This window comes from Homalodisca vitripennis, chromosome 2, assembly GCF_021130785.1.
Source record: "Homalodisca vitripennis isolate AUS2020 chromosome 2, UT_GWSS_2.1, whole genome shotgun sequence".
NCBI classification, from domain to species: Eukaryota; Metazoa; Arthropoda; class Insecta; order Hemiptera; family Cicadellidae; genus Homalodisca; species Homalodisca vitripennis.
The window spans coordinates 108,046,322-108,061,251 of NC_060208.1; the positions used below are offsets into that span (position 1 = coordinate 108,046,322).

A 14,930-nucleotide genomic window follows, 5' to 3' on the forward strand; every position below is an offset into this window, starting at 1 on the left:
GTTTTTGGATTTTCAGTTGACCAACGGTGACTATTTTTCAAATTTATAATTCCGTATCTCGTCCGCAGATAAAAGACAACTTACATAATTTAGATTTTTTAACACCCATATACAAAACTGTAATCTTAATGCACTGTTACCTGAATGAGGTTTTTGAACTCTTTGTAAAAGATATGAATACAAGTTGTTTTCTTTCAATGTTCTCGAGACTGTGTTATGAGAAGTGTTCAATCTATTTGAAAGTCGGCAAGTGCTAAGTTTGCGAAAACCGATGCAAATGTTACGTGAGTAGGTATTCTTCTATTCGGAAATCGTCTTTCATATTTAAGTTTAGCTACACGACTATTTCCATTGGCAAAACGACAGACGAAAACAATATATGCGTACTCTAGATTTGAAAATGTAAATAGCATCTTGTCGTTAAAAACACGAATAAAGTACAAATAATACAATATACACATACACTTCACAAACCAAGACTAGTTACTGTAACAGCTGAATTGTTGGACAGCTGCACAATAATAATTTGTATTCAGTTATTGTTGCAGCAGTGTTGCCAACTCTCGATTTTCAATGAACTAAAAGCATTTCAACTGACACTGTATTTAAAAAATCTTGTTTCCCAACCTACAATTTTTTACACTCTAATTGTTTTGTAACTGTTTACTAGGCTGACAAACATCTTTAAACGTTTTGTTTTTACAAATAACGTTCATTTAATAAACAGTTATTCCATGTTCTGTCTTATTTTTCGTATGTGTTGATGTAATGAAACATTATTTTTTTAACTTTGTATTTGTTTATTATTGGCCTATTTTACCTCATTATTTTAAAAATTACATCATCTGAAGGTTTTGGTTAAAGAGTTTGCATGTTTATTACCCATTTAATGAAGTTAATGTACGTCAAATCTAAACAAAGCAGGGTTTTCAAGGCCAAATTTTGCATATTTTGCCTGACATCTCCGAAATGGGTGGTCTTGAAGGATGGAACGTAGTTTATTCAATTTTCAAAAATTCCAAAAATATCCGTTTCGTTTTATTTCCGTCTTTTCTAGAAAATCGGGCGAAATCTTTCGCTAGCCATAGCTCGCTAACAAAGCTTTTCCGTACACATGCTTATATGAACGTTTTCATTATTTTGATGAGGAGAAACCACCTGAGAAGTTTGTCGGGTTACAGTTCGAGGACTTTAGCTGTGCGCGTGACCTGGAGTGTGTGGTGATGGGCGGGAGGGGTGGCGGGGTAGCATTATGCGCTGCGTCCCGAAAACATTTCCTTTGACTCATGGTTAAAACCCTCCTTTCAGGAATCGTATTGGCCCAAATAAATCATCGCACTCGCCACAATCAGTCTGTTTTGTGACAGTGCTGAGTGTAGCTTGTGCTTCGCTTTTACCGATAATGTCTGTTGAGTTAAAGTCAAAAGCCTATTCATAGTCAGGCTCGCGAAATTGTGAGTAATGTTTATACATTTATGAAGGAAGAGGCAGACCATCAAACTGTTAAAATTCCGTTGTCAAAGGCTCGCCAAAGAACTGCTGCAGCAACTGAGTGTCAGAGCGAGTTGTGACTAAAATAAACAGTTAACTTAACAAGTTGAAGGTTAGTAACATGTGTGAGGCAAGTTTTACTACACCAAACAAAATCCGTCAACGACGTAGAATAGTTGACAATTTCCATGTTGAAGAACATCGAATACCGACTGCAAAACTTTTGAGGGAGGCGCTAAAGGACAAAATATATTTCCAGGGTTGTGAGAAAAGTTTTAGGTGGGTATTAAAGGACCTGGAATTTACTTGGAGAAGGACGGCAAACAATAGGAAATTATTAATTGAAAAGCCAGAAATCCGAGAGAAGAGGATAACATACTTGAGAGCGTTGAAAAATCACAGGGAGCAAGGACGCCCCATAATTTATTTAGACGAATCTTATATACTATCGTCTCACGTATCTAACCAAACTTGGTCAAATGGCTCAAATGAAGGGTTACACGTGCCGATTTCCAAGGGCGAGAGACTAATAATTATCCATGCGGATGGAGTGAAAGGGTTCTTGCCCAATGCTTTTACATGTTTGAAAGCAAGCAACCATAGTGGAGACTACCACGACAATGTGAATGGGGACATTTTTATGAAGTGGATAAAGGAAAAAGTGTTACCGAATTTAGAACCAAATTCAGTACTGGTAGTCGATAACGCGCCCTACCATAACATACAAATTGATAAAGCTCCTACTTCAAAAAGTAGGAAGCAAGATATGAAGTTGTGGCTTTCAAAAAACGGAATACCATTCTGCGACGATATCCTTTTATCCTGAACTCTACAAACTTGTGCAGCTATATAAACCAAGGCATGTCCGGTACGCCTTGGACGAAACTGTTCAACTACAGGGTCATGACATCTTACGACTTCCGCCGTACCAGCCAGACCTCAATCCCATTGAGTTAATTTGGGCCGAAGTCAACATCATGTGGTTATTAGAAATACATCTTTCACTATGTATCAAGCTAAAGCTCTATGCGAAGACAAGATATCAAGTATGGGCGCAGAAGGGTGGTCAGTAAAGTGCAAGCACGTAGAGAAAATCGAAAGGGACTATGCAGCCACAGAACGCCAGATTGACAATATTATAGAATCCCTTATTATATCAGTTGGTTCGGATACAGACAGCAATGACAGTGACCCAGAAGAGGAGGACAACTTGAGTGAAATTGAAGAACTCCAATGAAAAAACAATCATTGTAAATAACATTTGTTATTAGAAAATTATATTCTAGCATTTAAATTAATTAAATATTATTGAAGTGATTGTAAATTAAATAATAAGAGAATACCAAATAATAACAATAATAGGACTTATCCTTGTTTTTCGGTTGTTATATTGTTGTTTAACGTGTTTTTGAAAATAACGTATGTGTGAATAATAATCGGCAAATCGAAATCGTGAGTTTAAAGTCGTTAAGAGATTCTTGCGCCTTCATCTCAGCGGCTAGCACGTAAACGCAACCCGCCACACAGATAGCGTTCGTTTTTTGAAAGGGTAGTATTAGGGCTGCACGAGCACAGCTAAATTCCTCCTACTGTACTCGTGGGGCGTCCTTGCATATGTACTCGTATATAGTATATGCAGGTAGGTCGAAGTTATAAAAAGAAAAGCAATTAAGGTATTCATGTTTTAATTTGCGGGTTCTCAGAACACTTCATCAAATATATATATATATATATATATATATATATATATATATATATATATATATATATTTCTTCAGATGGATTCGAGAACGGTTTAGATTTACAATTTGGTCCAATTTAAATAGAGTATTTAATTAATTTTTTCTTTTATACCCTGTTGTTGATGTTGGAGTATTTTACATTGGATACGGCTGGTTGCACTACGACACGTAATACAAATTAAACTGATTCTTAACAGCTGTTAACACTTTGAGCTGAAGTTCATCAAAGAGGAAAAAATATCTGTTTACATTTTAAATTTTAGTAAATATTAAATTATTTTAAAGTGCTTGATCCGTAGTGTAAATGCAGATTGCAAAGACGAAGTTATTTAATTTTAAATTTAGATTGCACTAATGATTAATGATCCATCTAATGCAATACAAATGCTATTTATACGCTGTTATAAAAACTACGTTAAAGCTGTGTATGTTTGCACATAAAGTAATCGAATCTGGTTAGCTCCTTTAACATTGTGTATGGCATTTTTAGTGTAGGTATAGAAAAGCAAATGGGGATAACATACTCTTGTCCTTATACTAGAAGCATACACCCCTTATACTTATTTATTGATTGGTAAAAATATCAAAATAACTTAAACACCAAAATTGAATGTAAGTTAGTTTCCGAAACCAACATAATATGAGATAATTTTTTGTCAGTGCAACAGCATAAATCAATTGTGTTACCGTAAATAGCTTAGACCGGGAGTGAATTTAAACGACAGAACATATAATATTGACCGCAGCAATATTTTAGTAGTACGATACACTTTCGTCATTGGGATGAAAAGGCTAACTCTTATTGTTACTGAAATTAATCGGAGAACTTAAATAAATTATCATGGAATGTTGGAGGCAAATGTAAATCTTATAAAATCTATTTCACTTTACGACTTCAGGATCTTAAAACACTCTTTCAATTTAAATCTAAAATGCATCAGGAGATTGGAATAGCTTTGAGCGACTATCGATTATCTCTAGACTGTTTATTATGTCATAGAAAAAGAATACATGAATGCATTGTCCAGTTTTAACTACAGGAAATTGTGTGTGAAGCCGCGGGTAACTGCTAGTGTGTGTGTGTGTGTGTGTGTGTGTGTGTGTGTGTGTGTGTGTGTGTGTGTGTGTGTATGTGTTATATATATATATATATATTTGAATCTAGAGCCTTGTTGACTTGTCAGCACTAGTCCATTGTCATTGTAGCAAACAGTCTTCACAGGGCTAGTCGCATCGCTAATTCCCAAATTTTTGTCCTAGTGTGCGATACGAACGCCATTGCTGGCTTCTCCTTTCGTTGTCAGATTATAATAAACCTTTTAACTGTTTAATGGATTCGTTTTCTTAATTTCGGTTATATCGGAATTTTTTTACCGTATGTGTCGAGACCTAGCATACTTCTGTATTCAAGTCATATATTATTTGAAAGATTAAAAATTCAAAAGTCATATTAGGGTCTATTTAACAACATTTACCTCTACAACTTTTTTTTCAAATACAATTCACATTATCTTCACTTTATAAAGATAAAATGGGAAAAGTACAACTAACATTCGGAAAATATGCCGTACTAATAATCTGTATCCTCAAAATCATATCCAATATAAAGGAGTGTAGGCTAAGCACTGAAAAAGAAGGAAGTAATTACTTCTCACTACATTTTTCCAGATGTGACTAAATAAGGCGTTGGTCACTATGTTGTTCCCTTAGAAGTATTTCTAGTATCAATCCAATAATTAACTGATGAATTTATATTAAAAGAAAATATATTATTGTACAGAGTGTTGAAAACGTCTTTAGTCAGTGGAATTCATTTTCTTCCATGGCATTTACATAAAGCATGGTAATATGTAAAAGAAACCATTACCAAAAATAATATAGTATAGAAGAATTTACTCTGACATCTGGACCTCACTGAAAATAGACATTTATAACACACTGTACATTACAATCTTTTAAAAGAAAATAGAATTAGTTCATACCCATTTGACAGCCAAGACGCAGGACCCTAGGACAGTATAAAACACTGTACCCACACCGACCCTCTTCCAGTACTTCATCGTTCCCCTACTGATGGTCAAGAGAACATAACTACAGTAGGATCAGCTAATGAGGTCCATACTTCTTGATCAGATTAGTAGATTATATTACACCACCGTTACATAACTTGTATGATAGCATCAGTCCACTGCATCTCTTGTTATAGTTAAACATAGATTTATATTACATTTCGCACCACGAGGAATTCTGGACTTTGGATGGGTTGAATGGGAGTGCCCTTCTGTCATGATACTTACAGCATTAGTATGCTAAATCAAATTCATTTTCTTATGAGATTGTAGTAGTACAAGCCATTTTTAATAATTTAACTAAAATAACAAATAATAATGGAAATTGTAACAAGATTGCAAAAGAATTTTTGTCCAAGAACGAACAAACGTTAAGGTAAATTTCGCAATTTTCAGTATGAACGGTTAAAAAAGCAATTCATTAAATCTATTCATAAATAATACATTTAAATACAGAATATTATAAAAACTAGATCATGTATAAGGCCTCTACCAAGGATTCACTGGGTGTCGTCCACAAATTAAAAATTTATTCTTTTAAATTTTTTAAACAAGTTAGGAATAGGTTATCAAAAACCGTTATAGGCTATGCGCACAAAATTAAATATGTTACAATAAGTTCATACATTATCAATACTATACTTGCGAGTAGAACTGCTTCGACCGCGATGCCTTCGAGCAGCAAGCGTGCAGGTAAATTTACTGGTTTAACATTTCGCATATGTGACGCGTAACATGATTTGGAGTTCCTTGTCATGCATTAGTACGTTCCTATATTACAAAAGATATTTCATAACTATGCGGTTATCGATTAAATTTAAAGTTTTCTTTTAGTGTGTAATGATCTTTGACCGAGAGAAGCTAGCTGTTTGTGTTGTTTTCTTAGACGTTTAATGAGATGTTACTTCGTAAAATAATAAAATCGTTAAAGACTATTTTACATATTCGGTATTCGGTATTCTTGGATAAAAATACCCAAAGGTATAAATATTTGAAAATAACAAACGTAAAATACTGTGTATATTTTACGTTTCAGTACTCTCTCTTTAAATGTATGGAACCCGCTGACAAGTTATAATTTAGTATAATTGAAGTATGATTGATGAATAAATTATTCTTTTCTATAAGAATATCCTTTGCAAAGAGAGATAAAGCCCCTCTAAATTGGCATACGGAATTGTTAGTGATTCCTTCAAAGCGTAGGGAATTACTAATCTGGACTATTTCGAGACCTTTGGCTCCATGAGTCATTTGACTGAGAACGAAACTTGGTACCGAAATAGACAAAATGTTTCCCTTAATATCCATAAAGTATGCAAGTTATTTTTCTACACTTTCAGTAAATAATTCATGTGAAGTAATTTTTCATCGTACTAGTAGCGGCCGGTATCAGATATGCGTTGGCTTTAGTAATGTAAAACAAGGCCTCAGTCCACTAGACGTGTTTGTGACTTTTATTGTAGTGGAAAATCGATTCATCTCAGAGAGTTGAAACGTATCCTGGTGATTAAAATATATATTCAGCTGATTAAGACACCGAACATAGTGGTCATACAAATACACGTCAACTCAATTGTTATTAATCGATCCCCTTATTTTCAAAGTTATCGCATAATATAAGAATGTAAATAAATTATATTAAAACTATCCTACTCCTATGCCTTGTAAAAGCTTTGAAAATTAAACATTATCACGAGGTTACTAAGGGGTGAACTATGAGAACCATATTCCCCAGGCAATCTATATAAAGTATTTCATCTATACGTATACCATATTAAACCGACATTTAAATAAAATATTATCAAATATTTCATATTATATACGTGGCAATTTTAAATGCTATGCTAATCCCGACGGTATTTGATTTATTTCAATCGCACAGTAAATATGAGTAAATAAATATAACATTTTCTCGATCATTACATGTGAAGTTTTTAACAAAAATTAATAATTAACTTATTCAAAATTTTGCCATTTAATTTTATGACTTTGGTGGTTTCTCAGAAAACTGCTGAAAGGTAAAAATACTGCAAAACATGCAGGAAACTGATAAAACTTTTTCCTTTATTTCATTTAATCTGCTTCTCAATTCCCTGAAATTTTACACTTTCTTTTGGAATCACGTATAAAATCTAGCACGTGATGAAATATATATCTCATGTTGGCACTGTAACTATTTTAATCAACTTCTGCAGTTCTTGATATGCTAGGATATTGGCTGTGTTTTATTTCTTTAATAATTTGTGAAATTGCCATATCACGAATTTAAAAAGTAATACTATCCGCCATGTTGGATATTGGTGGTCCGAGGAATACAGTTCAGCTCAAGTACACGGAGTACGGACATTATACACGAACATCAGATATAATCGATGCTATAACCATTAGCGGCACGTACGGTCTAACATGGTCGACAATGTTGTGGAGGCCTGGGACGTTCACTGTAGGCCTACTGCTGGTAGTTGTATCGGTCTTCGCTGGAGAAGGCGGAAAAGGTTCTGTAAGTTTATTTTATGTCTAAAACTTTCTTAACGTGTTGTTTATTGTGTAAACATGACATACTCCTAACCATAATATAGTATGTTGTAATTTTGGCTACATAACAACGAATGTAAAATTTTAAATTTTAGATATTGCTGCCTTAAACTGTTGATGCCTTCAATCGTTCCAAACAAGCTATGCTGTTTTATTTTACTTCCCTCGTATACATAACACTCGTATAAGAGAGCGTATGATGATGGCAATGATGTTGCTTTACTCAACTTTTCCATCCTTCTTAAAAAGTAATAAAATAATGATTTTCTTCAATGATTCATCAACACAACGCTAGGTGACTTCGTTAACTCTTCTGAGAAAGTGCTGAAATAAGTAACGATTTAAAGCATGAAGTGTGAATTTAAGTAACACAATTATTTAAAAACTTATATCGTTTTTGGTTAAACATACAAAATAAAAGGAAGAATTTATAAAACTGTGTTGTTTGTGCCATCTGGGCTGACAATCAACGAATATCCGTACAATGTTCAGAAATCTAATAGAAAATGCTAAGCATTAACCGTAGATCTGGCTATAAAATTCTTGCAATGTCAGGTGTGCACATAATCTTTTAAACAAATGTAAAATGTGAATTATTGAAATAAAGTGCATTCTATTATATATTTTCTTTCCAGTACATTGCAAATAACATTTAGTTGCAGTTTTATCTATGTTTGGTTTTTAATTGAGGATTTTATTGGATTGGAAATGGAAAAAAAGAAAAGTAAACAAAAATTCCAAAGTACAGCCTCATAAAAATATTTAATTTTTTGTTTCTTTTTAAAAATATATCAAATATACCCCAAAAGGTTTGTATTCATAACATAAAAAAATTCCACTTTCCACAAACTACTTGATGTTTTAAAAAGTAGTAAAATTTAGCGATATACTAAAATCCACATATTCACATTCAAAAATGTGTAGACATTTACAATTTATAATATGGTATTACATTTCAAAACTTTCGCTATTATATACTTGCCTTGAGAGTTTGTAGTACACTCCCAAAGAAACCAAAAATTTTAAAATAGTAAGGGTATATAGGCCTAGCAAATATTAAATTACTAACACATAACTATTATTCTATTTTATAGCCATCATGCCAAGATTAGCATTGTGCTTCTTATTACACGTTGCAAATATATTGAATTACATTCTTAACCTTTGTGTATGTTAATCTGATGAAATAGCTGTTAATAGATGAAATAGTCATCCAGATGACTCTATTTTGTTCATCACATTAAAACTTTTAATAAGTCAGAAGGAATAACATAATTCTGGTGTATTTACGAAAAGATCGATTTCTTAGTTCTTTCACATATCGTATAAAGGGCTATAACCGCTATATAAGTATTGTTTAATCAAATACTTAAAGTAAACTAACTGCCTGTTTTTTATCATTGCATCTGCATGTTACAGTAAAACATTATTTTCACCAAACAAACAAAGTAAAAATGACTTATCCGTATTTCAGGACTCCTACAGTAGCAGTGGTGAAGAGCTCGAATCTGGGAGCGAGGGAGAAGATGGTTCGATACAAACAGGTCACCAACACAAATTCTGGGTCCCCACATACAAGGGCACTAATCCTCTCAACCGGCGGAAAATATCTATTACTACTTCGGAGATCGAGAAGTACGACCGCTCCATCGACGTGTCCTTGTCTGGGGTTGGCAAGAACAGGACGCGGGTGAGAGAGTCGAGTGACTCTATGCCTCTAATCTGGAATGGAGATAACATCCCTCGCAACAGCAGCGAGAAGAGCATCGAGCTGTCGTTGGTGTCTAGAGATGTAACGCTGGAGTCTGCTGAGGGGAGGAATTCATCGGGGGCAATAAACAAGAAGTCATTAATTTCAAAAACTAAGTCTCACACGCCCCAATCTGTGAGGGAGAAACAGCGAACGCCGAACAAACTTACAACTGTTAAGAAAAGGTATTCGGAAATATCGACGATGAAAAATATCAAAAAAAGCAAATATCTAGAAAAAGAGGTAACGTCACAGTTTTTCGACGAGCTCGGCAAAGCCAAAGACAATGAAGCGAGAAAGACACCTGAGTTCTACAAACGACTGGCTAAAGACGCTGTTAGAAACACGGAGAATAAGTTGAGTTCTCGGAGGACGATCAGACCAAAATACACTCGTTCTCCAAAAAGATCCCGACCTGAGATAATAAAAGTGAACTTGGACAGCAAGAGTTTAGAGAAACCGAATATGGAAGATGAAATTCGTTTTTCTACAAGACACAATCAAAAACAAGGTCAAATTCAAGAGTCAGAAATGAAAACTGGTGGAAATAAAGGTAAAGATTTCAGATCTCAATTGAAAAAAGAAAGAAAAATAGAATCCATAGCTAAAGAAAACGGGATGAATAAAACAAAAAGTTATACAACCGATAACAGAATACACAAAACAGATATTGCTTCACGAGAAGAGACATCTCTGTTATATAACGAGGATTACAGTGTACGGGATGATTCAAATGGTGAAGTAGGCACAGAAGAAGAAGAAGAAGACGACGACGAAAGAGAAAAAGAAGAAGGGGAAGACAGTTTCACCGAATTTTGCGACTATAGCGCATGGTCTGATGCATTAGCTAGAAATAAAACTGTAAAAAAACAGAAAAAGAAAAAACCAAAACAAGAAGTTTTCGCTGAGAAGTCTTCAACAGAAATGCGAAAATGGCCTGGAAAAGAAATAAAAGACAAGGCTGACAAGCTGAGGAAAAAGGAAGGGAAAGTTTCTAGAAAAAAGAAGAGGGATAGAGCTCTTAAGAAAAGAAGAAATGAAAGGAAATCAATGAAAAGTAAGGCATACGATGATTATGACTACGAAAAGACGAGTCCAAAGAGAACAAGAAAATATGAGTATGACGATAATGACTATCAAAAGAAGGGCCGAGCAAGAGCTGAAAAATATAAAGACGACTACGATTATCCCGAGAAGAAGATTAGGATGAGAACAGAAGGAGAAAAACGACACGCGGTTAAAGAAGTTAAAGCCTACTTGGAAAAGATGGATAAACAGTACGGAGGAAGACCAGGTAGGGACGGGAAAGATAAAATGGCACAAGAACAAAGAGGCCGAGGAAGAGAATATGAAAGAGGTGGGCGATTTCGGAATAGGGAAAGAAGAAAAGGAAGGGATTATGGGTATAAAAGAAGAAACTTTGAGGGAGATGAAGTTAGGAGAGGCAGGGGTGGAGATAGAGGACGGGGGAGAGGTAGACAAGATGATTGGAGTAGAGGAAGAGATAGAGGATATGAGAGAAGAGGTCGGGGAGGATATGGCGATAGAGAAGGTGGAAGGAGTTATAGGGGAAGTGGGAGGGGAAGGGGAAATTATAATAGAGGACGAAGAGGTAACGGTCGAGGGGAAAGAAGAGGAAGTAGAGGACGAAGAGATTAAAACCAAAAACCAAAGAGTACCAGCTTTACTGTATGAATGGAAACTCAAAATTAATTAATAGGTTTCGTATTATATATGTACAGTTGCTTAAAGTATTTTATGAATAGATGAATTATATGATTTTATATATATTAATCATATAAACTGATCATATAATAATAATTATATTTATGAATAGTGTTGCATTATATTTTTTTATTGTACTCAAAATATCAATAGTAATAAATCATTAATTATCATTATTATTTAACCCAGCATTCTTCTTTTTTCTGTTCCATAATTGCCAGAAAATACTGAGTATTGCGAAACTTCATATTGTAAATAGAAATTTCGAAACTCTCTCGTAAGTTTCAATGCCTTATATGAATGATGGAAAAAAACTCTTCCAGTTAAAAAAAATATTTGCTCATTGAAATCGTCTTATTCCCTAGCAAAATTATAGTAATATTTATTATTGAAATTTTAGAATTTTCTACACATATAAAATGTCTAATATAAATATGCAAATAACGCTTGGTCATAAAATTTCACGAGTGTTACGAGGATTTCCGCACGAGTATACCTATTAGTATCTTTTATTCCTATTAGTGTGTTGATAGAATTTCTTAAGAAATTTGTCACGGAATGTATAAGTTTAATGGTCTTCCCAGATGGATTTACTTCCGGATGGTTTATAAATCCCAGTTGAACCCACAAAGATCCTGGTACGGCAAAATCCAATGAGCCATTTATATCCGGGAAACCCTATGGATTTTCAGGACTGGCCCATAACAAACCGCTACTGACAAGTAATAGGAGTGGAGGGGATCGACAGGTTTAGTCTACGGCGGAGGATGACTGTTTGGGTGTGTGGAGCTCCTTTAGTGTTAAATACTAGTCTAGCTAGCCATGAGGGGAGTTCTGTCCACTCAGACTGCAGAGGCTGGGCCAGAGCTGGACTACTCTCCTTTCAAGGTCACATGAGTGAGTTTTTACCATGGCTAGACTGCCAGATAGTGAATTAATTCACCCGAAGAAGAGACGAGATTGCAATCTCGAATGTACAGTAGTGCTACTAGATCATTGAATGGTCACAAAATATCCTGAAAAATATTGTAAATTTTTCAGACACTTTCTCCGTTGTTCGAAACAATCTTTAGACGCATATAACGGAAATTAAATCCTCTTGAAGGGGAATGTTACAAAACATTACATATATAAGTACTCGTATATTTAATTAAAAATATTACCACACGAGCAAAATGAATTGCGTGCTCCATGAATGAAATTTGACAATTTCATCCATAGTAGCAGAGGGGGATGCTGGATTATATTTAGACTCTTCACCAACGTGGGTGTTAAACATCAAGTAAGAGAGTCATCGTCCTGATACATTGCACTACTTGTTAACCGCTGTTTGCAAGGATTTCGGCTAGATATAACGGGATTAGTACAAAAGGTGTATAAAGCATTACTGAAGTAAATTATGGTATTTGGACCATATTTGATTTTCCAAAATACACGAAATCAAGTTGTCTTCCACTTCACAAACGTTGAATGGCAAAAGTCGATGAGACGGAGAGCTTTGGGGTCAGAGAACAAAATTGATTCTTAGTAGATTGATTTCATGGTGTAACATGAAATACGAATACCTAAAAATATTATTAATGATACTTGTTGATACTTTAAATACAGGGATAAAATTCAACTGTTCATACACGGAAGATAATTGCTATCACATTCTCAATTTTTGAAGTATTTAGACTAAGTATAAACTAGTAATTTATTTGCTATACAAATACATAATTTTTTTGCCATATTTTACAGTCAGCATCACACTTACTTGGTTTGTGCAGATGAAGAAGTAATTTAATATATTTCATTCTTGGAGCATTGTATGAAAATACATTAAATTTTTTTTAAAGTTACAGCTACTTTCTGTCATGGGAGATTGTATGTAAATTTACTCACCTTTAGATGACGAAGATTATAAATATAAATTGGAGATAATTTTCCAGGTCACCCTCAAAGGGTTTCCACCGGCAACAATCATGCCCGAAATTTACTCTAGCAATAAGTTTATGTTCAAAATTCTGTACTTTATTATAACTATTTAATTCTGGTAAGCCATAGATCTGTATATAAGCGTCTTTTATTTCTTGTCATTAAATTGAATAGTCTATAAAAGTATATGTAAAGATAATCTTTCAACATCTTTCATTGAAAAAACTATTCCAAATTTTAATGATGCAATAGTTTTCTTACTAAAAGTTATCAGTTTTATTAGTTCAGGTTCTACATACTTGCTTCTAAGAAATTGCTACGTAAAAGATTAATTTGTTATGTGATTTTTTTTATGTTTGTTTACCGTGCCTCCCCCTTCAGGTATCAGAGTTATAATCACTAATAAACGAAATCAATTTATTTTTCATCGATTTGTAGTCGTGTACGTTCATAAATTATTATGATAGTTCTTTACCGATAACTATAACGTGTCTCTGCCTCGCTTAACGTATGCAACCCAAAAATTAGATAGCCAAAATGAGGAAATATCGTACTTTGTAAATAATATTCAACCAGAATTCATGTTTTCTACATCTGTATTTATTTATCGCCGTGCATATGCCACGTAAGGCTCGCAGTGGACGTCAATCGCTCAGCGGCGGTAAAAAATACACAATTACTTATTTCATGTATCAACAGTTGTGTAGTTGTATATAAGTATTAATTACATCCTTTATAAAAATACATGGCGATTTGTATCCTAACATTGTTTCAGGCTTGAAATAAAAAAATCATTTAAATGTGAAATAGCCTTACATATTTGTTAAGTAATACAAATACTTAAAGTCGCCCATATTTTAAAGTAAAAGATATGTATCCTGGAAGTCCATTTTAGAATGTACAAATTGTAGTTAAAAAGTTGAGGATGTGTCTTGTAGTTTTAAAACATAATCTTTTTCCCGGGCGTTATTCTCTTTATAGCATCGTTTTCTTGAAATTCTTTTGTGCTATCGAGCGGTTGCCAAAAGGTTACATTTTCGCGTTATAACCGTTTTTAGAGTATAAAATAAAAATAATATGCTCTCAGACTGCTATCAAACTAACAATTTACAAGATCCGAGCAGTGCTCCTATACGTAAAGACTGGGAGGTACGGATGTAGTGTCAACCCCTTCCCCATTTGTTCGTCCTAGATACGCCTATGGTTCCACTAAATAAAGAAATCTTGTATTTAACTTATTGGGCCCTTGTACTGGAAGCAATTACGCTCGTAGAAACAAAGAAAGGCGTTCACTCCAAAATACACTGACGAAGCCTTATACAGTATACGAGTAAGTAACACTCTGTATATACAGGATGCCCACAAAAGAGTGCCACTTTTTGGGTAATAGTAGTCATGATTTAAAATGAAAATTTCATATAAACATAGGTTGAGAAATCTCTCGTTTAGCCACTAACCGCCATTTTGTATTGTTCATAAAAAACTATTATCTTTAAAACTAGTTAAGCTAAGGAAACCAAATGTTGTATATAGGTTTCAATAGATAAGAGAATCTTTTAATCATTGTTTTATTTTTCCTAATATTAACAAAATGGTGTATGTTGAAAATCTTTAAAGTCAAATAACAAAATGATGATGAGTACTATCAACCAAAGAAGTTTGTGACACCTTTTTGTGAACACCCTGTATATATCAATAATA

General features: G+C 34.0%; 2 protein-coding genes across 5 annotated transcripts in view; one reads left to right on the forward strand and one right to left on the reverse strand.

Moving 5' to 3' along the window:
• Window positions 1–5,374, reverse strand: part of LOC124354539 — a 151,904-nt gene extending 146,530 nt beyond the window's left edge. For all 4 annotated transcript variants that reach the window (XM_046805073.1, XM_046805074.1, XM_046805072.1 and 1 more), the window contains exon 1: window positions 5,216–5,374. In XM_046805073.1, the coding sequence (XP_046661029.1) occupies window positions 5,216–5,293 (78 nt within the window). In that variant the 5' untranslated portion in view covers window positions 5,294–5,374. The remainder of the gene's footprint in view (window positions 1–5,215) is intronic.
• A 2,190-nt stretch (window positions 5,375–7,564) lies between these two features.
• Window positions 7,565–11,391, forward strand: LOC124354545 (uncharacterized protein DDB_G0283697-like). The gene is made up of 2 exons (XM_046805081.1): window positions 7,565–7,802; window positions 9,312–11,391. Exons 1-2 carry the CDS (start codon window positions 7,590–7,592, stop codon window positions 11,244–11,246), a joined length of 2,148 nt encoding a protein of 715 aa, XP_046661037.1. The 5' UTR covers window positions 7,565–7,589; the 3' UTR covers window positions 11,247–11,391.
• Window positions 11,392–14,930: the final 3,539 nt, after the last annotated feature.

What these genes read in the sequence shown, in the direction of transcription:
- LOC124354545 (XM_046805081.1), top strand. Translation starts at nt 7,590, where the DNA reads ATGTTGGATATTGGTGGTCCGAGGAATACAGTTCAGCTCAAGTACACG. An exon ending in GAGAAGGCGGAAAAGGTTCT is followed by an intron (nt 7,803 to 9,311) that starts GTAAGTTTATTT and finishes TCCGTATTTCAG; the next exon opens with GACTCCTACAGTAGCAGTGG.